Source organism: Bos taurus, chromosome 7, assembly GCF_002263795.3.
Source record: "Bos taurus isolate L1 Dominette 01449 registration number 42190680 breed Hereford chromosome 7, ARS-UCD2.0, whole genome shotgun sequence".
NCBI lineage: Eukaryota > Metazoa > Chordata > Mammalia > Artiodactyla > Bovidae > Bos > Bos taurus.
The window spans coordinates 61,283,291-61,310,737 of record NC_037334.1 but is presented as its reverse complement, the minus strand read 5'-3'; the positions used below and the strand labels follow the sequence as shown (position 1 = coordinate 61,310,737).

Below are 27,447 nucleotides of genomic sequence, written 5' to 3'. Positions count from 1 at the left end.
ACAAGGAGGCCTGGCGTGCTGCGATTCATGGGGTCGCAAAGAGTTGGACACAACTGAGCAACTGATCTGATCTGAATGTCAAAGCTACATTATTTTTAAAACTGCAAGAAGCACTGATCCTACTAGAAAATGATTTGGAGATAAGATAGGGCTGCCCTCTATTTTAAAAGGACTTGCAAAATTTTGCCATGAATCATTGTTCAAATATTATTCCAGTCCAGGTTACAATCTATTCTTTGATAATGAAGAATTCTAATAGAGTTAAACCTATTTCTTTGCACAGAAAGTCACTGCGGGAATCTCCAATTCTGTAAGATAAGACTTTAGTGTGAAAGGCTTTATCTCAGTGCTTTGTATATAGTAATATTCAGTAAGTATGTGCTTAAACGTGCTCTTTAAAAAGAGAAATCTCACGTTCTTGACTCATTTAACATATCATATGAATTATATCCAAGTAGATGGATATCAGATCCAGGAGAGCTTTTGCAGTCTGGTTTATGTCAGGTGAAACTTTGCTCCTCTTGGATATTGGGGTTTTGTTGTTGTTGTTGCTGTTGTTTTGCCTCCTGGAATGTGGGATCTTAGTTCCCTCACCAGGGATCAAACCTGTACCCCCCAGTGAAAGCGCAGAGTTTTAACCACTGGACCACCTGGAAAGTCCCAAAATTAGAGGATTTTGACACTGTTTTAAACTAAAAAAGGTTGATGCTATCCCTCCTTGGTCTGCTGTCTTCATCAGGCCCTCTCTGGCTTCTCTCTGACTTTCTGCTTTTGTCCCACCTGACCAATCCATTTTCTAAGCCACCATTCTGGGATTACGGACCTACCTCAATTGTGCTGTCATAAGGATAAAAAAGTGTACCTGTAAATACTGTCTGTTGTCATCACTTGCTTCCCAAGTGGTGCAGTGGTAAAAAAATCCACCTGCCAATACAGGAGGCACAAGAGATGCAGGTTCTATCCTTGGGTCGGGAAGATCCCCTGGAGTAGGAAATGGCAACCTGCTCCAGTATTCTTGCCTGGAAAATTCCATGGACAGAGCCTGGCAGGCTACAGTCCACAGGGTCACAAAGAGTTGGACACAACTGAGCGCACACACACACATTGTCATTACTATCCACCCAATTTGGAACCCAACCATCTAGAGGCAAGGACCTGCCTTACCACTAAAATATCTTGGGGTTCAGTGTTCCAGAACCACCCAACCTGAGCAATAGATAAACTCAAGGAGTTGTCTTTGCCCTATTCCTATGAAGGGCTCTTTCATTAAAAAGGAAGAAAGCTAAGGGATTTCCCTGGTGGTCCAGTGGCTAAGACTCCATGCTCCCAATGTAGAGGGCCAGGGTTCGATCCCTGATAGGGGAACTAGATCTCAGATACTGCAATTAAGACCTCAAGCAGCCAAATAAGTATTTTAAAAACTGATGTGTAAAAGAAGAAAGCTAAGACTTACTGAATGCATATTTATGTCAAGCATTGTCTCACTTCTTACCATTTACTCTTTCCAACAAATCATAATACCAAAGGATAGATAGTTATCTTTGAATTGGGATGTGGTAGAGGGCCTCCTGGAGAAGGCAATGGTACCCCACTCCAGTACTCTTGCCTGGAGAATCCCATGGATGGAGAAGCCTGGTAGGCTGTGGTCCATGGGGTCGCGAAGAGTCTGACACGACTGAGCAACTTCGCTTTCATTTTTCACTTTCACGCATTGGAGAAGGAAATGGCAACCCACTCCAGTGTTCTTGCCTGGAGAATCCCAGGGACGCTGGAGCCTGGTGGGCTGCCGTCTATGGGGTCGCACAGAGTCGTACACGACTGAAGCGACTTAGCAGCAGCAGCAGAGGGCTTCCTTGGTAGCTCAGTTTGTAAAGAATCTTCCTGCAATGCAGGAGACCTCAGTTTGATTCCTGGGTCGGGAAGATCCTCTGGAGAAGGGATAGGCTACCCACTCTAGTATTCTTGGGCTTCCCTTGTGGCTCACCTGGTAAAGAATCTGCCCGCAATGCGGGAGACCTGAGTTCAATCTCGGAGTTGGGAAGATCCCCTGGAGAAGGAAAAGGCTACCCACTCCAGTATTCTGGCCTGGAGAATTCCATGAGCTGTAGTCAATGGGGTCACAATGAGTCTGACACAAATGAGCAACTTCACTCACTCACTCAGAGCATATTCCCGCCACCAGAGGGCAGAGGTGGGCTACATGAGGGAGACAGTTCAGCCAACTGAAGAAATTAGGAGCAGCCACTTGGAATTTCTCTGACATAGCAGAGACTGAGAAAGTAGAGGAAAGGGAGAGGAGACACAGGATGTGGGACTTGTTCAAGCAACTGATTTAGAAATAACTGTACCTTGAGCTTCCCTGGTAGCTCAATGGTAAAGAATCTGCCTGCCAATGCAGAAGACACGGGTTAGATCCCTGATCCAGGAACATCCCACATGCCAAGGAGCTACTACTACTGAGCCTGTGCTACAGAGCCCTTGCACTGCAACTACTGAAGCCTGTGCGTCCTAAAGCCCGTGCTCCGTAACAAGAGAAGCCACAGCAATGAGAGGCCTGCCTACAGCAACTAGAGTAGCCCCCAATGTCCACAACTAGAGAAAAATCTGTGCAGCAAAGAAGACCCACCACAGCCAAAAATAAATAAAATTATTTTTAAAAAAAGAAATAACTGTACCTCAGACTACCCAATTCACCCCATTATACACACTTATCCCTTCAACTATTGATAACACATGCCACCTAATTGACTGGGCAGATAATTGACAGGCTCTGCAAATAAGCCAGTGTTAAAGAAATAGTCACCCATCAATATATCCGTGCTTTCAATAATCACTGACATGTTGGACCTTAATAAAATACCCACTGCTGACCTGAGAGGCACAAAGAATGAATTAAGTTCATGACCCTCCCCTCAAGCAGTCCAGGAAGCAGAGGATATCAATGAGAGGAGGGAAAAATAATAAGAGTTGTAAATGCCATTTTAGAGAATAATCAGAGAAATTTACAGAAGTATAGAGATAGAGCCCAAAGGAGCCTCACGAGAAGAGGAATTCAATAGGAATTGTTGCTAAGAGCCAGAGACATTTAATGTGAAGTGTCTGAAGAAAGAGTAGGGAGTTATGTATATGGGGCTGGGAAGCAATCCCTGGCAGAAGGAATAGCCTTCTATAAAAAGGCCTGAGTATTAAAAAAATGGCCCATTTGGGAATAGCTAACGTTAGACGTAGGGATGTCAAGCAAAGGATGTGTGGTAGGACAAGTGACTGGAGATGCAAGCAAGAACAGTTTTTAAGGTCCTGTTGGCTAAAGCATTAATCTTGAACTTACCCTAAAAACACTGGAGAACCACTTACAAGTGTCAAACTTCATTTTTGTAGAAACTGAGAACCAATGTAGAGGCTGAGCTGCAGAAATACAGGTAAACTAGTTAGGCTGTGACATCATCCCAAAGAGAAATGATACACATTGAGGGCAAAGAAGAGGTGTTGGACTTCAAAGACTTGTCAGGTAGATGGCTTTGGTGTGAGAGATGAAGAGGAATGTTCTAGAATTTCCCAGGATTCTGGCTTGAGTAGCTAGCTCATGCCATAATCAAGAGAGGTTAAATAGGAGGTGCCTGGAGATATATTGCTTATGAGATGCCTGTGGGATCCAGGTTGAACTGTCCAGTAACAGCTGTGGAGATTTATACACAGACAGACATGCTGGTTAGTGTTTAGAAATGTCAGGCTGGAAATTATGTTTGGCTGGCATTAGCATACATATAATAAGGGAATTAAAGCCATAAATGTGGATACAGTCATCTGGGGAGAGCTTACAATGCAAGGTGTTTTATGATATGAGGGTCCATGAACCAGCCTTTTTTTCTAATCAAGTGTCTGTATATACATGCACATGTGGCTATTTCTCCAAGAAGAGCCATACTTTGATCAGTTACAATGGATCTGGAAATTCAAACTTTAAGCAGTAGTGCTATATGAGGAGAAACAAGGCCAAGGACACAAGCACTGAAAGGACCGACAGGATCGCAGAGCCCTCCAAGTTGGTTAGAGGAGATGCCAGAGGATGAGTGTGGGAGGCACTGCAGGGGCTCTGGATCCTAGATGCTGCGTGCAGACGGAGTGAGGGCACACTCCTTCACCCTGTGGGGCAGGTGCGAGCTTAGGAGCAGAATGCCCAGGGCTACCAAAGCACTGCCAAAGGAAGACTGACAACTGTCCTTAACCCTATACACACACTCCTACTTCTTCTCCACAGTTGAGAGGCAGACGAGGGGGGACACTCCGGGAGGCTCTCAGCAGGTATGGGGAAGAGATGGTAGTACAGATTAGTCCTTACAAAGTGGTATGTGCTCCACTTAGGAACTGCACTCCCACTTCTCTCACTTAGTTGGTATAAGGTGTTAGCTGCAATCTGATGAGGAAAATGTGCTTCAAAATTCAGTGTTAGGACAGTAGTAAAACATAAGCCAGATTTGAATTTTCTGATTTCAACACAGTAACGAACAAGAGTCCTGCAACATAAGAACTGGCAGACTCTTTGAGCAATCCAGTCCTCTTCCCCTACTTCACTGATAGAAAAATTGAGTCCCCAGAGGGGACTCAGGACCCCAAAGCAAAAAGGAAAGAACTAGGCTTTTTTATGCTTTAAGATTTTCTGTAAGGACAAATACTTTTGTCTGGTGGCAAAAATGAATGACTAAATCACACTCCAACGTAAAGAGACGGTATTTTAAAATTCACTTGCGACCTAAATATGCTTAGTTAGAAACACTTCCCTCTTGCACTTGAATAATGTATACACAGTAATATTTTATTAGCATAACAGTTTATTAAAAGACAAATGAAATGGCACCTCTAGATCTCAACACATACAGGATCTTATTAATAATATCACAAACAGATCCCAGAAGAAAAGGAGCTGCTATTAACCAATTCCCCCCTCTCTTGAAATAGGCTGTAATCCATCAACAACTCATCCTCAATCCATGGAGGATTAAGCATAATTTATGTGGAGTAGCATCAGGGCACTTGTTTTAATTTAAACAGATATACATACATGGTATAAAACACATTCTCAAAAGTCATTAGCCTCGAATAAACTGGAAAAAAAAAAACAGTATTCTTTTTTAGTGAATAGACAAGACTGAGAATTTAAGTTCATTCAGCTCTAATCCTAATATTGTCTTGATTTGTATACAAAACTGAAGAGACCAAAAAAGGTAGCGTGTTATATAGATTGGTTTGTTCACACTAATTTGAGGAATCATGGCAGCAACAGAACTCAAACAGTAACTCCCCAACTGATTTGAATTGAAAAGGCAAGAGCAGTATCATTCCAACTAATTTTTTAAGGATGGGGATTGGGGTGTGGGAAACTTCCCTAAAATAAGTTTCTTTAAACTGCAGTTAGAGATCCTTTATGCCTAAGGATGCTTGTCTGTTTGCCTAGTAAAAACCCTTTGTTAGAAATTCTGTCATTGGTATTTTTAATAAGATTACAATTATTTGGCCAATTTCAGAGTCATAATTCAAGTCCAAGAAAGGTTATCCAAAGTTCCAATGTAGATTTATAAATGTGGTGGCTCCAATATAGCCATCTAGTGTCCTTCATTATTCCAGTTTTCATAATTCAGTATCTCCTTCCTATTTTACATCACTAGGAGAAAAATACACACCAGAAAAAAGTCTACTATTTGGTATAATGCTTATTTTACTTTCCTAACTGTATTAACATGTTTACTTTAAAATTTCAGGTGCAAAACACTTGTTTAAAAAATAGTCCTTATCAAGATAAAAATTACCTTATAGAAATAAATTTCCCCCACTTCTATGTTTAAATTCTCCATTTCTAAAGTTACTAACATCTTTTTAAAAAACCTAAAATTGTATATAGTATTTCAAAACTATTTTACTTTAATAATGATAATAGGCTATGATAATAAACTAGTTGGTATATTATTTTGGCCTACTGCATTATAATTTTCATTCTTGTTATTAGCACTTGAATGATTCCATTCATGATTTCTAAAATCTTTATACCACAAGAAAAAAAAAAAAAAAAGCCTAATTAGTTCATAGCCTAAAAGCTTTCTAGATCTAATTTCTTCCTTTTCACAGTTCTTAAAGCCCAGTTTCAAATAAGGCATCACTAGAACAGATAAAACAGTAGCGGAAAAAAAGAGAAACATCAAAGAACAGAAAAATCAAAGTCCGAATCCTATCGATTGGATTCTTACCTTGTCACTGTGCAATCATTCCTTGAGCAGAACAGGGGTGTCCTTGTTTGCCTCAGTTGCCTGCCTTCCACTCAGACATCGGTCCAGGTTCAGCTTAGGCCCTCCATAAAGCACCTCCAAGTGCTGCCATGTGTTACTAGAAGAGTTAGCATATAGCCCACCTACTGGATTTAGTATTTAAGTCCCAGCACCTGGCCAGGGCCCTAGACTCCTGCATAGGTCCTCAGGATGTATTTGAGGTACTGTCTACACGGCTTATCTCTAGGAATACATAGAGGAAAACAAGAACATGAATACGGAGCACAAAGCTTGAATTTATCATTATAACTTCTAGGTTTAAGTCCCCCCAAAATTCACTACAACCCTATTCTCACTTTTATATTAAGCTCAGGGCTAACACCCCACGTGTTCTTAAGTGACAAATTACTAACCGAATACCCCTGCAGAGAATTACTTTTCTTGTTAAAATGTGGTCATGAGCATTAGAATAGTCTAATGAATTCATCTAATATTTTGACACCATTTAAAGATCACCATTTACCACGCTATAAATTTACCAGTAAATTTTGGCTTCAGTGTCTACTGATGTTTAAAAGCTATGTCAGTTTATCCAAATTTTGTTTTCCTTTGCTCCTTAAAAAAGTCAATTAGACATCTGTCAGTTTTACTGCTATCAGAGGCAACAGTCACTCAGTCTAGAGCTCTGCAGTAGGTCAACCTCGGCTTTGGCCTCAACCTTGGCTACCAGCTCTTTCACTTTGGTGAATCTGTGCACTCCCCTTCTAGAAGCAGAATCCAGTTCTGAGTCTGCTCTCAGACTAAGCTGTGGCTCTTAATCCTGGTCTCCCTACTATGGACAGTCATGTATGAAGCTAACCAGGGGTTGAATCCTATTCATCTGAGGCCCTCTTCTCCCTTGCTTGCTCAGAGATCATCTTTTTAATAGTCTATTCCCCTTCACCTCTCTCTTGAATATTACCCTTTGACTCTAGGTGAACTCTACCCCTCTGGTTGTATGAGTTTTAACCATCAAGAGTGTACATACATTTCAATTAAATGACCATTTTAAGATATTCAGAATTTTGTACATTCATCAATAAGCAATACAAATATGCCTCAGTTAGACTCTAAAGTTCAGAGTAAACAAGACATTTTGTGTCAATAAAGTGTATAAAATATCACCTAATCGACTAAATCAACCAAACCTTTGAGCAAGAAAGCAGATTCCTTTGGCTTTGGTTTCAGGCTTGATTCCTTTAAATACCAGCAATCAAAAAATCTTAACATGAAAGTACAGGCAGATTTCAAACCAAGCAGACAAGGTAAGATTTAAATTCTAGTGTATCTTCAGTATTTTTTACAAATGGCTTCCAAAAGCAGAATGTCTTATTTGTTCGGGTAGATAGGAGAAAAGCAAACCAGAACACAATTCAAGAATCTGCTAATTGCAGAAAGTTCCAGAATTGTTTATATCTACATTTTGGACAGAAATGGGAGGTAAAGGTCAAAGCCTGTTATTCTGTTCTTTTAAGAGATTTTCTAAATTCTTTGGACTCTTTTTTTTAATTCCCCCATGGTAAGGTTTGCTAAACTATAAAGTCATCTTGAACATGTACTCATTACTCTGTCACATGGCATTAGGTATTTACCATGATCTGGATTCAAAACTTGGCTCGGGTGAGGTACAAGACTGGGTTGAAAACAAATGACAACCAAGATACTTTGATTTTACTATTCCTATTCATCTAAGACTGGAGAGACAGAGCAAATATTTGTTACAAACAATAAACAAAAGAGACACAAATACAAACAGCAGTTAACATTTCTGAAATTCAAGACTTAAGTTCTAAATGGATGTCAAAACTCTAAGGACACTATTACATTTAATCGTGATGTAAATCACCTCAAAGAGAGAAATCTAGCTCCTGAGAAACTGCTTTAATGATAGGAAGGCATTTTTCATGTAAACTGATGGGCAGAGCTCTCTCAAAAGAAAATCAACACTTGCAGTTTATGGAGCCAACAAGAAAGATGTTTAAAAGTCTCCCATTTCAGTAGATGTGCTATACACAGGGTTTGTTTCTCATAAACATACTGTTTAGAATGTAGGGATGGGTTAAAAATGATTTTGCACTTTCGTGGTTTTTATCTTGTTTGTTTAAAATGGTGTGCTAAATGTTTCAGTCTCATATAAACCAGTCTCCTAATCCAAAGTTTGGAAAATCTGGTTTTTTCCCTCACCCATAAAGGTCCAGATACAGAACTATAAGCTTTCAATGTTGGACATACTTTTCCAAAGAAAATATGTTGTATGAAGATGATGCTTCTAAATCCTTTTACACAATGGTTTTAGGTGGCCCAAAAAGCGAAAAGTGGTCACTGTCATCAGTATTTATTACACATCAACAGGGTGCGTAGCAGTGAGCATTAGTTTTGTTTTCACTAAAACATCGACAATTATTGATGGTTGTTTTGGAAGCATTCTGTCACTTCTGTGCATTTTTCTCCATTGGTCACAATAAATTTTTTCTTACAGATTAAAAATGAATAGTAGCTTCTCAAATATGAGAAAGACTGTCAATTCCCAGTTTACTCTTGCTAAACACAGGAAGGAAAGAAAAATTCACTACTAAAAATGTTTAAGGGAAGTTGTCAATCATTCCTTTTTTGCAATCTGTCTGGAACAGTTTGCCTCAAGGTCACTTAAAAAGCTACATGAAATTGCTAAGTCAGCACTGTGCCTTTTCTCTGGCAAACTTGTCACTCACTGGCAATCAAACATAGCGGTTTAGAACAGATTCCATGGGAAACACAGTACATGAAAGTTAAAACAGAGCTTAATGGCAGATTAATACTCAGAAACAAGGACAGACAGGAATCACAGAAGAGACAGGGAGGATTCTCACTATGTTGACTGGCATGGAGAGCTCTTTTCTCACCTACTTACCCTAAACAAAAAGGCTGACTAAAAACATCAACTGTATCACACCATGAGCGTTCTGTATAATGTGGGACTGACTGGTAGGGTTTCCCAAACCTGCTCTGCCATCAGACTCCTGATAAGACTGTGCCAGAGAGGAACGATACTTTCCTGTAAAAAGCCAGAGATCTGACTGCCATCTGGAGAGCAAAGACAGGGGATAGAGAAGCTCAAGTGAGAACAAGCTTGTCTAGTTACTACCCTGCACTCCAGAAGCCTCTTGACTTGCTGTTACAAGAGAAGACATACATTCTTTCCCTAGTTCCTTTCTCCTCTCTCTCCAAAGAGCCATGCCAAACAGGCTCCAGCACCTCTTATGTACATGCCAGCTTTACCCCTTTACCTCCTGGAGAAGCAAGAGTTCAGATGCATATCTCCTAAAACAGGATGGTAATTAGGTTTGGGGCTAATTTACAGTTCAACAGATATTTAATTCCAAGAATATCTCATATTTGAGAGAAAACTTGAAACCACATTTTCTTTTTTTGATTCTGCCTAACTAAAAGCTCTGTTGCATTTCTGTATTTACAAAGGCCATCAACTTCAAAGGAAGAATTCTGCCTAGCCAAAAGGTTAAAATTTCTTGTGTGCAGCAATTTCCAGTTCCACAGTATAAGATGCTACACACTTGAAATTTTAATCTATTGGCTAGACAGGATTCTTCCTTCCATCTACCTTCTCAATCAATCACTGGAAAAATTCGGACCATTGGGAATATGTCTCTCTTTTTGATTCTGAGAGTCTTCTGCAAAAGTCATGGCTTCATATATACTATAAAAAAGAAGGTTTTCTTCATCCTTTTTGCAGTACTCTCCCCGGGCCAGGGAGTCCCTCACAGAGGGATTGCATTGAGCCAGCAGAACCTGGATGCCAACAGCTTCATAATCTCTGCGAACTTCTTTCAGTGTATGGATCCCTGCTGTATCTAAAAACTGTATTGCACTACAGTCAATCACGATTGTATGGAACTCTAAGGGATCATGGGAAAGTTGCACTGAAACTTCATCCTGGATTCCACTGGGTGTTACTGTTTCCCTTTTGATCTTTCTCTTTGCTGCCTTCCTCTGAGCTGCTTTTACTAAGACTGGGTTGAGAGTTTTTTTGTATAAGACAGACTTAAAATATTCTTTGTTTACATAGTAGAGAGGGGCCACAAAGCGGAAAATCTTGATGCCTGACTTGGCCTGAAGGTTCTTGTAGGCAGACATGGACTCAAAGACTTCAGAATCTTCCACCAGGCCAAGCAATGAAGCCTTTGGCTTCTGAGTGCGGAGGATGACACAAAACATAGAAAAACAAACCCCAGTAAGCAGGCCTATTTCAGTACTGATCAGTGCAGAGGACAGCATAGTAACAAACCAGATAACTGTGTCCATTCTGCTAATCCTCCACATCTGGGGCAGATCCTTAAATTTACATAGGGCTCCCCGGAGATTTACAATGGTGATCACACCAAGGACACTTTTCTGCAGGGAGAAGAACAAAGGAGCTATGACCAAGAGGACCAACAAAAGAACCAGAGCTGTCATCACACCAGAAACCTGAGTTTGACAGCCTGTGGATTCCTTCACCAGTGTCTTTGCAAGAGCTGCGCTAGTAGTGAAGCAGTGGAAGAAGGAAGGGATGATATTGCAAAAGCCGATAGCGTACATTTCCTGATTAGCTTTGACTGTGTAGCCATGTTTCTTGGCAAACATCTCAGAAAGTGATACAGTGATAGCAAACCCAATGATAGCAATAGCTATTGCATCTACAGCCACTCTAGGAATTAAGTTCCAGTCAGGTGCTTTGGGTGGCATAAACCCAGTGGGAATATGCCCAGCAATACTGGTGCCATATTTCTCATTCAGTTTTCCAAAATGAGAGGCTAATGTGGCTGCCACAATAACAAAGAGTTCAACAGGAATCGGTGCCTTAAGCTTGGACTTGAAGCGCTCGTTGAGTTCTTTGGTTGGCAAAAGAACCAAAAGGCACAAAAGGCTGGTGATGAGATCACAGATATTGGTCTTACGGATGTTTCTGAAGACATGTATCCAAGTAGTGATGAGTGATCCCACTCCAGCGCTCCGAGGAAGGCTGAGTCCGAGGAGGTACTTGACTTGAGATGTAAGAATAGTGAAGGAGGCACCAGTGACAAATCCACCCAGCAAGGCATCGGAGAGGTAGACTGAAACAAAGCCCACTTGAAAGAAGCCCATTGCTACCTAGAAGAAAGGATATACAAGTGTTAAATATAAATGGAAAAGACCTTATAAATCCTATATTCCCCTAGTATTTCTTTGTGTGGAGACACTCTACCAGAGCACCACAGAATGTCAGAGCTAGAAACAAAAACACAATCATTTATCAATTCTCTCATTTTACAAAGAGAGGGCTCATTTTACTGACACTCAGAGGCCTGAACAAGTTGCCCAAGGTCACAGTGTTACTAACTAGCCCAGACAAGAAGTCAGGATTCCTACTTTCTTGTTCAATGTTTCTTAAACTTGAATAAGGTTCAGATTGCTTTGAAAAAGAAAAAGTTTCCCAAGGATCTATGAGAAATCATAAAGATGCAAACTGGAAAAATTCTAACTTAAAAAACATTTATTTTTCTTTAAATCACGTTATCATTACTGTAAAAGTAAAGTTTTTACTGATAAAACAAAAAACTAGATTCACATCAAAATGGAATCACACTTTAAAAATTATAGAACTCTCTTTAATCTAACTTAAAACTGAGAACGATTTTCAGCCTATGTATATGTGGTTATACCATACTGCCTTCCATGTTAATTCTACATCCTCAAAGATATAATATTTTATTTCTTTTTCCTCTTCCCAATTAATTCTTCCTCAAAATTCTATTGTACCCTTCCTCATTCTTGGTGAGGCATACTAATGAAAAAGTAAAAATGAACTCAGGACACGACTCTTCTGTTCACCAGCCTCTTCTCCCTCGCCTCCTACCCAGGCACCTAATAGAGTGAGCTACTCTCCTGCGCCCCATATTGGTTCAAAATGTCTCTAACAGAGAAGAGGGTTAATGCTGGCACTGGGTCCTGAATGCCAAAAGGCACAGGCATGATGGTAATGGCAGATCAATGGATTCTGTGGAGACCCAAGAACTTCATTTCTAATCCTTCTCCTGGCTGATAGTATGAAATAGAGGTCCCCAACTTGTTTCCTCCCCAACAGTCCGAGAAAACTACAAACTTTAGTGAGAGTCACTGACTAGAGCAGCAATTCTAAAAGAAAGGGGGAAGTCACCTACAGTTTAAAAAACTTGCACTCTTCCTCTCCCAACCCCCAGTCACCCTCTTGCCTGTTAGTGCTGACTCTGCCAATAACCAACCACAAGTAACTTCAAGCAAATCTGATAGTTCTTATTATATAAAATTAAGAAGTTGAACTAGGTGGTCTGAGGTCCCTTTCTGGTCTAAATTTTTACAAACAAATAATTAAATTCTGGCTGACTGACATTCACTAGTTAAAAGGCAGGCTGAAGTTGAGAAAATAGAAGCAGCCTTATCTTACTTGTGGAGTCAAACCAGGGTTTAAATTTTGGCACTACCTCTTCCATATCCTGTGCACTCAATAAATGATAGCTTTAATTATTATGATTGCTAAGATCCCTGACAGAACTGAGACTTCATGTATAGTGATTTCTTTGCCAGAAAGAATCACTTATTCCATCGTTTCTTACCTGATAAACTCCAGCCACAAAGGTTACAGTGCTGCCAACTATAATTGCATAGCAACTTCTGTCACATGTCTTGTCTGATATCTGGTTTACCAATGAGCTCTCATTTGAAGCAGCATGGACAGTGTCATAGCCAGCTATGTATAGTTCTCGGTCAACTACTTCACCAATCATAAGGCACAGTATTCCAAAAATGCCCACAGAGATGTGACGGGAGGTACCCAAAATGAAATAAATGAGGCTGGCAAAAAACGATGTGTACAGACCATAGATAGGTTCTTGGCCAGCCAAGAGAGAATAAGCGATGGATTGGGGCACCAATAAGATGCCCACAATCAAGCCAGACATCACATCTCCTAAAATGTTTTTCTTCAGATCATATTTTGGGAGCCACTGCAAAACAGGAAGGAAACCAAAAATGGTATTTTTGGCTTTGGTTGAACTGCACTGGCAGCTCTTCTCTAGTTTTTTGATAACAAACTTCTTGAAGTTATTATCTGATTTCTCTTGAGGCTCCAAATGGATCCTAGGGTGTCTAAAAAGATTACTGGGCTCAAACTGCCAGAAGTCATTACGTGATTCCTCTTCAGGCTCCAGATGGATCCCAGATGGAGCTCTGTACTGGTCATTTCCTTTAACTGAGTCCTTGGGTGAAAGGTCATTTTGATCTTCATTTTTCAAAGACATTTCTGGAGACAGATGTTTCAGCCTCCTATCCCAGAGAAAACAGCAGGGTTAACTTAATTCTGTAATTCTCAGTACGCACATATTTTAACAGTCCTACTTGTCATGCATGAGAGTTAAGAGGAGTTCAATTTGGGGGTAGGTATCTTTTGTTCACGTTCCTTAGTTGAGCCTCATTTTTCTTGACCCAGGAAAAAAGAATCAGACCGTAAACAACCAAGTTAAAGCAAACAATTTACGGAGTACAGGGCTGCCCAAAAGTATAAACTATCAAGGATTCTCCCCAACCTCTGCTGGCACCTTATGCAGTTTTTTCCTTCAGGGTAGCCCATCTACTCCTTTCTACCTGCTACTATCTTACTTTCAGGTTTTTTACTCTGAGGAATTCTGCAAAAGAGGTTCTGGTCTCAAACCTTGACAACTACCTTACCTGCAAAAGTCCCTGAAACAAGGAAGATGACTGATTTTTTTTAGAGGTGGGGCCCTTTTAAAATAACCTACTAGCTGTTGAAAATAAACAGAAAAGAAATGTGAGTGACAGAGTAAACTTAAATGTTTTGGGAAATTAAAAAAAAAAAAAAAAAAAGGACAGGATGCCTTTGGATCTTTGAACAACATACTCTAGTTTGGTAGAAAAGAAGAGTCAAGTTGATAAGGGACTGCTGAAGGAAACAAAGCACCAGTATGGGGTGGACTGATGGGGCAGGTGTCTGATACGTGCTCTGAAAGGTTTTGGTCTACTCATTCTACTTTGTGTAGTAGAGAGTCACATCTGTCCTGTGTGCAGGATCTATAAACATGCAAAGACAGATTTGCTTTATTATTCCAAGTACACACTCTGAAACATAAGCTGAACGGAGGAATGATGGTGCCCAACACATCAACTTGGAGGGTGATCCAGGTGACCCTGCATCTCTGGGTCCTAAAGCACAAAACCAGGGCCATACGACCTGTCACTAAAAACTATAGGAAAACATAGAAGGTAGAAACAAGTAAAGAGAGAGGAGGGACAACAACAACAAAAATAAGTCTTGTAGTAAAAGAGAAGGAAAAAGAAACAGGCCTTCAGAGGAACAGAGTGTCAACTGGCAAATACTTCACAAATCAGTGTCTTTGTGTTAGCTGTTTGCAATGGCACCCCACTCCAGTACTCTTGCCTGGAAAATCCCATCGACAGAGGAGCCTGGTGGGCTGTGGTCCATGGGGTTGGTAAGAGTCAGACACGACTGAGCAACTTCACTTTCACTTTTCACTTTCATGCATTGGAGAAGGAAATGGCAACCCACTCCAGTGTTCTTGCCTGGAGAGTCCCGGGGACCAGGGAGCCTGGTGGGCTGCCGTCTATGGGGTTGCACAGAGTCAGACAGGACTGAAGTGACTTAGCAGTAGCAGTAGCTTAGAATGGCCATCAAACTCTTGCCTACCAAGATCCTAACCATTTTAAAAATCCAGTTAAAAATTCTTTCTCTTCTTCAAAGCACTGACCAATCTTCCTCAGCCCAAATGAATCTTAATTAACTGGCACTTCACGCCTGTACTACAGTACTAACCACACTCTTATATTAAGGAAGAGTCTCCCCAGCTCCTGGGGGAAAAGATATCTTGTTCATCTTTATAATCATCAACAATGTACAGTAACTGTGAGACAGCAGGCTTACAAAATGTTTGAATGAAGGAAAGAATAAATGAATAAACAAATTTATGAGTGTGGCCAATAAGAGGTAAAATAATATTAAATACAGAGAAGGCAATGGCACCCCACTCCAGTATTCTTGCCTGGAAAATCCCAAGGATGGAGGAGCCTGGTAGGCTGCAGTCCATGGGGTCGCTAAGAGTCGGATACGACTGAGCAACTTCACTTTCACTTTTCACTTTCACGCATTGGAGAAGGAAATGGCAACCCACTCCAGTGTTCTTGCCTGGAGAATCCCAGGGACGGGGGAGCCTGGTGGGCTGTCGTTTATGGGGTCGCACAGAGTCGGACATGACTGAAGTGACTTAGCATAGCATAGCATAATATTAAATAAAGCACTCAGGGAGTTTTCCATTTCAGAACTGACAAAAAGATAGGCCCTTGTGAGGTTCCATAAGCCTAATATTGCCAAGACGCCATAATCCAGGACCCATGACCCATTCAAGAACATAGTATTTGTAAAAGCAATCCACATTAATTTTGGTTAGGATAAAAGGACTATAGCTGGTCATCCCACTGAACAAGAGTAAAATAACAGTTACATTGATGGTCTTGTTAAACAAACAAGGAAAAAAAGAACAGATTTAGATGACTGCTTACCTGAGCAAGTCAATCAGACTGATGAAAACACACAGCAGCTCTTCATCCCTCAATGCAACTGGTCCATACCTTTCTTCTCACTTTCTACTTTCAGGCCAAGCTTGCTTGAGTGCATTCCTTACATCATTCTATTTTGGAATAGCTCTTAGTGATTTCTGGGTCAAAAGGCTTTTCCAAACCTAAGGTATGCAAAAGAGGCATAAGAAAAACTAATAAAATTCCAATCTTGCCCTATATGACAGCTAGCTGGAAAGGAAAAGGTAAAAATTAATAATAGAAGTGTGACAGAGTGAGGAAACTGTAAGGAAGAACTGAGATGAAATACGAAAAGTGAGAAACACAGTAACAGAGATAATGAATGCCTCTGACAGGACCATCAGACCTGACAAAGCCAAAGAAAGAATCGATGAAACTGAAGATAGGTCGATAGACATTACCCAACCTAAAACAGAGAAAAACAGAACTTTTAAAAAATCAAAAACAATAAGAGAACATTCAAGAGTGGTGGGGTGTATTAAATAAACAAATTTATGCATAATTAGAATCTCAAAAGGGGAAGACATAGAGTGGGAAGAAGGAATATTTGAAGACATAATAGTCAAGAATCTTCCAAAATTAATGACAGACACCAAACTACAGATCCAAGAATCTCAGAGGATACTAAGGACAAATATAAAACGAAACCAAACAACACAGCACCATACACCTACACAGATTGTATTCAAACTGCTGAAAACAAAGACAAAAATAAAATTCTGAAGACAGCCAAAGGAAGGGAAAAAAAAAAAAAACATGCTAAATATAGCAACAAAGATATGAATTATAGCAGACTTCTTTTTGGAAACCATATAAGCCAGAAGATGGAGTGATACTTTTATCACAGAAATATAACTGTTAACCCAGAAAAAAACATTTTTTGAAGGATGAAGAAGAAATAAAAACTTTTCTCAGACAAACATGAAGAGAATTTATTGCCAGCAGACCAGCACTACTACTACTACTACACACACATACACCAGACAAAACTCAGGTGTGCACAATACACAACAAAGAAAGTCTAGAAAATGGAACACATGAAAATAAAATTTGTTTTTAATTAAAACTCTTTAATTGCTCTAAAAGATAACTGCCTAAAGCAAAAATAGAAATGCATTTTGTTTATAGCACATGCAAAATAAAAAGCATAAGAGTACAAATTACGGCAGGCAGAATTAAGAATTCTAAGATCTTGTACTTTATATGAAGTAGTACAATACTATGAAGGAAGATGTATACTGTAAACTCAAGGGTAACCACTAAATTTTTTAAGATATAAATAAGAAGCTACTTGTGGAGATAACATAGAATTGTAAAAAAAATTCTCAATTAACCCAAATGAAAAATGAGACCCAAAACAGAACACATTGAAAATAGCTGGTAACATAGTAGAATTTAATTCAAACATATTAAAAAAATCACATTTAGTGTGAATAGTCTACACATACCAATTAAATAGATTGCCAGATATGATTTAAAAAGACCCAATTATATGCTGTCTATAAGAAACCCACTTTAAATATAAAGATGCAGATTATAATAAAGTGAAATGACTTACAGTAATTCATGTAGCTTGTAAGTAACTTAAACAGATAATAAAATCCAGATTTTAAGACTCTAAGAATAGCTCTTTTTTTGAGCATGTTACTATCCATGTCACTAATTAGCTTTCTTTAACTTCACTTATCTCTAAACACTTTGAAATTCAGGTACCCTACAGATCCCAGTTTCACCTACTTGCTACCCAAAATGACCTAGCACTGACACCAACAAACTTGTGTCCAACTCTCCTCTGTATTCATGGCCGTGGTCCTTTCCCATCTCCAGCTCTCAAACACTGAGGTGGAGATAAAACAGGTATTCACTCACAAGCAGTCCTAGAAGTGGAACTGATTTAGCCATCAGTTTGAATCCAAAAACGATCTATAGCCTTTTACTGATCCTAGTTACCATCTAGAATCCTTCTCAAAACTACTTTTTTCCCTTTTTTCAAGCCTATTTTAAATCCACCCCCCCCAAAAAAAAATATTAAAAATTATCTTAAACTAAATTGTAGGTATGATCTCTGTATGGATTAAGCTCCTTAAGAGCAAGTTTCATTCTGGTTCATCTCTGTATCCCCTACTGTGTCCAAGTATATGCTTTCCAAAACAGGAATGAAAATATTTGCTAAATAAATAACTGAAATACAGAAAAGGTAGGATGCAAAGCAGTATTTATTTTCAGGTGGAAATATCTACTTTGGAAATAGCTACATTTTTCAAGTATCCTTTTTTTTGCACAAAAATCCTCTCATTCCCTCAAGCCTGTTACTGCTTAATTATAGTATTCACCAACTGCTTCATGAAAATTAAGAAATTACAGTGTTTATCCTTGAAATATAGCCGATAGCCAGACCCCCCATTTTTAAAAAGTTGGAATACCTACTCTATATTCCATAAAATTTAATAAAATAGGATTCTCCTGTATCATTCAGGATAATCTCTCCCTTTATCAACATTGATGTTTGACAGTGAGGGATAAAAAAGGCTCAAAAGGAAAACTCTTGAACCTTTCACATTATCTTGCAGGAACTGGAGAAAAATAACCAACAAAATATTTGAAAAATACATTTACACATTCATATATTAAAGTATAATGGCAGTTCAGGCAACACAGAAAGAACATTTCTGTACTTCCTTCTTTGATCAGGCACGTGAAGTTGGGACTACTTGGTTCTCTTTTTCTGGTGATGAAACAGCAGCCCTGGCACTGTTTTCCATGTGAATTACTGATTCTGGGAAAGACTGAGGACAGGAGGAGAAGGAGGCAACAGAGGATTAGATAGCTGGACGGCAACACAGACTCAGTGGACATGAATTGGAGCAAACTCCGGGAGACAGTGAAGGACAGGCAAGCCTGGTGTGCTGCAGTCCATGGGGTCGCACAGAGTTGGACACAACTGAGCGACTGAACAACAACAAAGAGCACTGGACTAAAAGGGAGGGACATCCCTTCCATGTAAGCCTGACCGCACTCGGCCAACTTCTTTTTGGAATTTTGCAGACATAAGAGAAACAATGTCTACTTTTTGGTTAGTAATTATAGCATATTTTAACCAATAGTGTATATAAAACAGTTTTTCAATTTGTGAAATTGAAATGCCTTTTTGGAAGGCAATAGTCTTCAGAGATTGGTAAAGTCTCCCTCTGAAGCATAATGATTCCATATTCATGCTTTGCTCCACTGTACTTTAGACTCTAACTGTATATTCTCTAACTGTATATTAGACAACTCACTGTTAAATACACTCGAAGCTGCCAACTACTATGATCAGAGCATCTAAGCAGGGAAGAAACCTGCAAGAGATGAACAGTTTAGCAAGGCTTCAAGGGAACAACGTACCTACCTGGGCTCTGAAGTCTGGGTCAGAAATGAAAGAATGAAGACTTGGAAAATGGATGAGGGAGAAGAAAACACAAACAGCAATAGTTCTGGGGTTGGAGGGAAAGAATGAGAAATTAGTATGACACGTTTAAACCACCAGGTGCATATGGAAGGTCAGTGAGACAGAAAGCGGCAAAGGTACTGTAGGCTCGGTATGCCCGGTAAGAAAGGCAGACTTTCTCGTGCAGACAGCGCACAAGCCCTGGAGGTTTCTGAGAAAATCACTTACTGTATCACTCATTTGATAATAATTATCTATTATCTCATTACATCTTCTGGTCTGTTATGCTATTTAATTCTTTTTCAACTAAGTAATTAGTATTTTACTTTTCTGCCCTTTATGAATAAAAATTAGTTTTAAGATTATTTAAAAACAAAAAAACTAAACCATAAACAGGTAAAACCAAGACAGAGTCTCCATTTACACAGTTCCATCTGATCCTCTAGCTCACTGTTGTCAGATAAGTTCAGGGAAGATCACGACATTGTACAGCCTGGGAAGCTAAAAGGATGAGCTAAAGCTTCTGTATCTAGCTCCATCCCATCCATGGGTACCTACAACCAGGATGGCTCAGCCCTGGCCACTGATCCAGCCCTCTGCCGCAGACTAAGAAGTTCAAGTACTATGAGATGAAAATTCAGACCTGTCTTTGTTCTGTGGGCCTGCACCCCTGCTTACTCCACAAATGTTCCTAAGTGTCAACAAGCCTTTCAAGGATGGACTGGTTAACTTTCTATGTGAGCTCCTAGAGACTGAGTTCAGTTCAGTCGCTCAGTCATGTCCGACTCTTTGCGACCCCATGAATCGCAGCACGCCAGGCCTCCCTGTCCATCACCATCTCCCGGAGTTCACTCAGACTCACGTCCATCAAGTCAGTGATGCCATCCAGCCATCTCATCCTCTGTCGTCCCCTTCTCCTCCTGCCCCCAATCCCTCCCAGCATCAGAGTCTTTTCCAATGATTCAACCCTTCACATGAGGTGGCCAAAGTATTGGAGTTTCAGCTTTAGCATCATTCCTTCCAAAGAAATCCCAGGGCTGATCTCCTTCAGAATGGACTGGTTGGATCTCCTTGCAGTCCAAGGGACTCTCAAGAGTCTTCTCCAACACCACAGTTCAAAAGCATCAATTCTTCGGCACTCAGCCTTCTTCACAGTCCAACTCTCACATCCATACATGACCACAGGAAAAACCACAGTCTTGACTAGACGGACCTTTGTTGGCAAAGTAATGTCTCTGCTTTTGAATATGCTATCTAGGTTGGTCATAACTTTTCTTCCAAGGAGTAAGCATCTTTTAATTTCATGGCTGCAGTCACCATCTGCAGTGATGTTGGAGCCCCCCAAAATAAAGTCTGACACTGTTTCCACTGTTTCCCCATCTATTTCCCATGAAGTGATGGGACCAGATACCATGATCTTCCTTTTCTGAATGTCAAGCTTTAAGCCAACTTTTTCAATCTCCAGTTTCACTTTCAGCAATAGGCTTTTTAGTTCCTCTTCACTTTCTGCCATAAGGGTGGTGTCATCTGCATATCTGAGGTTATTGATATTTCTCCTGGCAATCTTGATTCCAGAGATTGAGTACTGGTCTCCTTATCTACTCCGAGCTAACCACTGTGCTAAACACAGTGCATCAGAACCTAGACTACAAATCTAGGGGTCGATTTTGCTTTTGTTCACCCCCTCACATGCCCCTCCCCCTCACTCCCCGTCTGCTCTACCTTAAATATATCCATCCTCTCCCCACTGTCCGTAGTATCTGGAATCCAGTTACTTCTTACTTCCCTCCACCATCAGATCTCAACTGGGCTACTCCAACAGCTAATAATATCTAAACCCTATCCAACTCTCCACCCTCATTTCCTACTGGCCTTCTTGCTGTTATTTGGAACATGCCAAATACATGCCAAGTTTGTTCCAGGCAGAGAAGTTGAGCAAGTGCAGAGACCTTAATAAGGAAACACACACTCAGATCTTGCAGGCCTTTTCTCATTCTTCAGGCCTCAGCTTATATATCATTTCCATATAATGGCCTTCCTTGACCATACCAAATAATACTGCCACTCCTCTCAAAAATCCTTATCTGGCTTTATTTTCTTCACAGAACTTTCATAGACTTTTGCAATTATATTGTGCATTTATACTTATAAAAAATGTTATTTATAGTCTTTTTCATACCTACTGTATCCCCAATAAGAACAAAGCTTAGCACATAGCAGGAGATCAATAAATTAATATGAAAATGGATAAGAAACCCAGTTTCTACCCACAATCAGTGGGTTAAGACAGATTTATAAACAGATAAACTATAACACTCTAAGTGCCATAACAGAGGTTTGCCATACTCTGAGAATAGAGAATAGGCTGTAGGTCAATGTGAGGAAGTTGCAAAGTAGGTAAGAAAAGAAAAGAAACTCAGGCAAGTGGAAGGTCCCAGAAAAATCCAAGACCCAGGAAAAAGTCACCTAGCTTGCCAGATTTCTGGAGTCAAACTGCAGAAGGTAAGACTGGAGTGCAAAACAGGTCCTTATGTAATCCCAAGAAGCCTGGACTTCATCCTGTAAGCTATGGCGGAAAGGACATAAACTCCAAGACAGGGCAGGAAAGGAGGTTTGATATTTCAGAGGTGCAACTAGACAAAAGATGATGCTTGCAGAAAAGGGATACATCTAAGATGAACTCTGAGGTGGGCCACATACAAGGATAGTGCATGGGACTGTGGAGGACAGAATGGAAAGACAGGAAGCAACAAAAAGGTTGCCTTATATGTCATAGGTTTGAGATTTTTAGATATCCAAATGAGGATATCCAGTAAGCAATTAGGAATGGGCATTTTGGGGACTTTCCTGGTGGTTCAGTGGTTAGGACTCTGGCCTTCCACTACAGGGATCGTGCATTTGATCCCTGGTCAGAAAAAAGAAAACTGGGGGTGTCAAGCATAGGAGAGAAGCCAAAATTGAAAAAAATAAATGAGGAGGGGAAGAGAACATAGATCATCGGCACATAAACAGAATCTCATTTTTCTCTAAATTCTCATTGTTTGGATGTTCAATAAATGTCTGTTGAATATACATTTTATCTTTTCAACTAGATTAAAAATTATTCAAGGAGCTACTTTATGCTTTTTGTGAACTCTCACAATACCTTGCATAGGACTGAGCACCCAAGAGGCATGTACTAAGTTTTCTGTTGATGGATAGATTGGTTTTTTTTTTTTTTTTTAATTATTTTAACAAAAAAATTTTTTTCAAAAATAATTCTTAACTTTTAAAACTTGATTGTTTCTTTGAAACATAATTGATGCATTGCATTGGGAATGTAAAATGGTAAAAACACTGCAGAAAACAGTTTGGTAGTTACTCAAACAGTTACACAGGATTACTATATAACCCAACAATTCCACTCCTAGGTATATCCCCCAAAGAACTAAAAACAGGGACCAAATACCTGTACACAAACGTTCACAACAGTATTAGTCACAATAGTCAAAAGGCAGAAATAACCCAAGTATCTGTTAATAGATGAATGGAAAAAAAACTGGTCTAGGCCACACAATGAAATATTACTTAGCCAATTAAAAGAAATAAAGCTCAGATACTCTTCATCTACAGCAAAGATGAGTGAAAGAAGCCAGACACAAAAGGACACATACTATATAATTCCACTTATACTTAATGTTACTGAACATTTAAAATGGTTAATATGGCCAATGTTATGCTATATATAATTTAACATATACAAAACCAGGAGCGAGCAAAGCATTGCATCTTACACTATACATGAAATGATATAATATCACTTGAAGGCAAACTGTGATAGTTACAGATGCTATAAACTCTAAAGCAATCCCATTAATAACAAAAAGTTATGGCAAATAAACAATGGAGATAAAATGGGATCACAGAAAATAGTAAATAATCCAAAAGAAGACAGAGAAGGGTGGACTTCTCTGGTGGTCCAGCAGTTAAGACTCCATGCATCCAATGCAGGGGATATGGGTTTAATCCCGGGTCAGGGAACTAATATCCCACATGCCATGTCATCACAGGCAAAAAAAAAAAAAAAAAAAGACAAAGAAGGGGATACAAACAGTTATTATATAAAATAACCTCTATCTAACGTTTGTGGAAAACTTGAGAAGTCTTAACATTAACCTAATATTAATGTGAACAAAAAGTCTCTTTTCCTAAGTGGAAAATCTCAGTTAAACTAGGCTGGAATAGGTGTGGACTGTGTTGCTTGGAAATAATTTTCCAGTACTCACACAGCTTTTAAGCAGTAGAATCATGATGAGAATCAAGACCTATCTGATTCAAGCCTACTCTGTCTCTGAACAGCTTATTTTGAAACCTTTCAAATATTCAGAAACGTTGAATGAATGATACATGAACACTGGTTATTCATAACTCATCCGCTGAACAATTCACCAATTGTTAATGTTTTGCTATATCTGTACTACTTTTGCACTCTTTACACATACCAGTTAGTTTGTTTGGTAATTTTTCTCTCAACTATTTGAAAGTTGCAGACACACTTCAGCCTTAAACACTGAATAGAACCAATGTTTTTAACCACCATCCCATGCTGCCTCTTCTTCAAAAGGAGCATTCATTAACAACATGACATCAAATCATTTGGATACACTCTTCAAAAATCTGCAATAACTCTCTACCTTCTTGAATACAGTCAAATAACTTTAGTCTTCTCTCTGTGAATAAGCCTGCAGCTGCCTTTCTCTTGTTTCTTTTCATGCACCAGTGTTCCAATCACCAGTCCATGAAAATACTAAACAGCCTTTGTCCTTTGGGGCCCTTGCTCATGTCATTCCTTAGTCTGGGATGCCTTTCCCTTCTGTCTCCATCTGTCTTAGTCCTTTTTCTAATCTTTTAAGTCCCACCTCAAATGCCATAGAAGAAGGGGGCTGAAATTTCACAGGCTATGTTTCTCCAACAAATGACATGACATTTAGCACCCAAGTCGCTCAAGTTTACATGTCTCTCAAACACGAGTACCATTTCAGGACAGACACCAAGTCATCCCAGTGTCTACATACCCAGAATCTAACGCAATGCCTCCAACTTGCTATGTATGGCTATGATTTATGTTTATTGAAATGAAGAAAAAGGTGAAGTTCCAAGTAAATATAGTGAAGACCAAAAAAAAAAAAATTCCTGGACTTCCCTGGTGGCACAGTGCATAAGAATTTGCCTGCTAATGCAGGGAAGATGGGTTTGATCCCTGGTCTGGAGAGACTCCACATACGGAAGGGAAAGTAAGCCCGTGTGCCACAACCAATGAAGCCCATGTGCCTAGAGCCTGTGCTCCCCAAGAAGAGAAGCCACTGCAATGAGCAGCCTCCGCTTACCACAACTAAAGAAAGTCAGTGCAAAGCAACCAAGACCCAGAGCAGCCAAAAATTTTTAAAAATAAATAACTTAAAAAAAAAACCTTCCTGGGGCTTCCCTGGTGGCTCAGTGGTAAAGATTTTTGCCTGCCAATGCAGGAGATGTGGGTTTGATCCCTGATCCATGAAGATCCCACATGCCTCCGAGCAACTAAGCCTGTGCGCCCCAACTATTGAGCCTGTGCTTTAGAGTCTGTGCTCCTTAATAAGAGAAATCACTGCAATGAGAAGCCCAAGCACCACAACTAGAGAAAAGCCCGAGCAACAACGAAGACCCAGCACAGCCAAACTTATATAAATATTTTTTTTAAATTCCCTACTTTTCAGTTATCACAAATGATTAACAATGTCCATTAATTCTGTGATGTAAAAAGAACCACCACCATAAGGCTTACATCAGTAGTATAAGCACTATAATATATTCTTTCTCTTATAAAGCCCATTATAAGACAAAATAATAAAATACCCAAGAGGAAAATAACTTACTGTAAAACCATGGTAAAATAATTAAATAGTTCCTTGCACAGCACTACATTGCTTTCAAAAAATTTCACCTAAATAAGAAAAAAAGAAAAAAAATTTAAAAAAAATTTAGTAAGATTTCATCAGCATCTTCCACTTGCCTCCTCAGTAAATCTGAAAATAGAGTACGAATTCCTATTCTCCAGTATGAGAAAAATCAAAGTTTAGTCACTTGTTCAACTGGTAGAACCAGATTCTCAATCCTCATTTTCCAATTTCCAAGCTTAGCTCTCTTCTAAAACACATGGACCCCAATTTTGTTTCCTTGCTAAGAGGTCTTAGGAGCTAGTTATAAGCAGTAATTTTGTGGCCAAGTACTCAACTCATTTCTGAGTCTATTATTAATTTTGATAATTAATGCAGTTTGCAACTGTATCCCCTGTACCTTAAAACTGTACAGCACCTAATAAGAGCTTAACAAGTATTTGTTAAGCAAATGGATGAATAACAGTTTATGAGCTATGTTGGTAAAAAGGGAATTACTCCTCCCTCTCCACCCTCACACACCATAACCAAGTTTGTGTCAAGAAATTAGTTTGGGAAGCATCTATCTGACGGTTTATACCCATTAAAAGTAACATCAATTCTCAAAAGGACCCCTAGTGAATCTAATTTAGATCTTGTCAAATCCCAATACATCATCTCTAGATCTTCCTCCAGGAAGCAGCAAATTATATTACAATGACACCCAACACGGAGATCTGTTAAGATGGAGATTCTCAGACAAACCCAGGGGTGAGATTCAAGACAGCCCCTTGGGTGATTCTGAGTTAAGTAGACTGTGGGCCATATTTCAAGAATCACTAGGTATGTTCTGAAGTCAGAAAGAACTCTAATCAGATCCCAGCCACACTGTTCAACATCTGTATGGCACCAAGGGAAAAAACTTCATTTTACTCAGCATTAATTTCTCACCTGTAAAATGGAGATAACATTACATAACTTGCAGTGTTGTTTTAAAACGAAGCCAAGTACCTAGCACAGTGCCTAGCACATAGCATTTGCTTAAAAAATGACAGCTACTAGTCTTCATCCTTTGAGATTACTGAAGAGGAAAAAAAAAATGGACTTATTTCTTGCCAACAGCTTTGGCTCTCCATTTCTCATTCACTCAACTTTTGAAGACAAGAACTTCCGCTTAACTCAATATTTGATATCACATTAGTTCCAGATTTCACATAAAGAGCCCCAGGAATGAGGAAAAAAGGTTCTAGAATGAGTGCCAGAGAGGAGTGCCATTAAGTCTTGAATGCTTCTAACTCACCGTAGACCAACAATCTGCGCAAAGAAGGGGCCCAGTCTAATAGCCTATGAGTCTGAAGAGCTGGGTACAAGTCCTAGCTCTGCAAATGACTTGCTGTGTGACTTTCAGCAAGGCTCTGTCCCTTTCTGTGTCCTTTCAGTGTCTCCATCTCACCAGCGAAAGGATTTCAACTTCAGTCTATGAATCTCAAAGAAGTAGAGGTATGATTTGTACTTAACCTGGTATGTAGTTTTTAAAACCAAGAAATCAAGTCCTCTCTCCTGTCCAAGGCTCAGTTTACCCATCTGAAGTGGTAAGGGTGGACCTCATCTCCTCGGTCCTGCTCCCAGATATCGGGGTTCCGGATGGCACAAGGAGGACTCCGGAGGAAGACCCGTGCCTTCACCTACGAGCTGAGGACCACCCGGCGCGTTAGATGGGATGAAGGACGAACAGACCTCAAGCGCAGGAGCTGGGTCGGGTTCACTGGATGGGGATGTGGGGCTTCGACGCTAGCCCTGCCTCCGCCCCTGCCGACAGAGGAAATAACCCCGAGGCACGCCCACCTCTCACGGCCCAGCCACGACTGCCCGCAGCGACCGTTGGCGAGGGCTTCCTCCCACCACAACGTGGGACACAGGCGAAGACGACTCCAAGAGGAGCCCGCTGACCGCGCGGAGGCCAGAACTGCTCACTCTCCCCGGTCTCCAGTCCCTCCCCTCGCCTCACCTCTCGAGTCTCTGCCGTACCGTGCGACCCGGCTCCAAGGCGCGTCCTCCGCCGTGGCGGGACTGAGGCGGTAGCGTGGCGCGAGCGGAGGTAGCCCACTGCCGGGCCGGGCTCCCTTTAACCCACCAGTTCCCTTGCCCGCCCATCGCCCTGCCCCAGGAGGAGGTGTGGCCCGGCTGGGCGGGACTGAGGCAAGCGGTGAGCAGG

At 40.2% G+C, this 27,447-nt stretch overlaps 2 protein-coding genes across 5 annotated transcripts in view; one reads left to right on the top strand and one right to left on the bottom strand.

Annotated features, from left to right (window-relative positions):
* The window catches only part of PDE6A (phosphodiesterase 6A), a 123,841-nt gene that overhangs the window by 8,154 nt on the left and 88,240 nt on the right, over positions 1-27,447 (top strand). The gene's annotated exons all lie outside the window — the stretch shown is intronic.
* SLC26A2 (solute carrier family 26 member 2) lies at positions 4,810-27,359 on the bottom strand. 4 transcript variants are annotated; one of them, XM_005209574.5, is made up of 5 exons: positions 27,241-27,359; positions 25,233-25,300; positions 15,879-16,057; positions 12,905-13,613; positions 4,810-11,423 (listed from the first exon to the last, which is right to left on the bottom strand). In XM_005209574.5, the coding sequence occupies exons 4-5, from the start codon at positions 13,586-13,588 to the stop codon at positions 9,903-9,905; spliced, it is 2,205 nt and encodes a 734-aa protein (XP_005209631.1). In that variant the 5' UTR covers positions 13,589-13,613; positions 15,879-16,057; positions 25,233-25,300; positions 27,241-27,359; the 3' UTR covers positions 4,810-9,902.

What these genes read in the sequence shown, in the direction of transcription:
- SLC26A2 (XM_005209574.5), bottom strand. Translation starts at nt 13,588, where the DNA reads ATGTCTTTGAAAAATGAAGATCAAAATGACCTTTCACCCAAGGACTCA. An exon ending in TTGTGGCTGGAGTTTATCAG is followed by an intron (nt 11,424 to 12,904) that starts GTAAGAAACGAT and finishes CCTTTCTTCTAG; the next exon opens with GTAGCAATGGGCTTCTTTCA.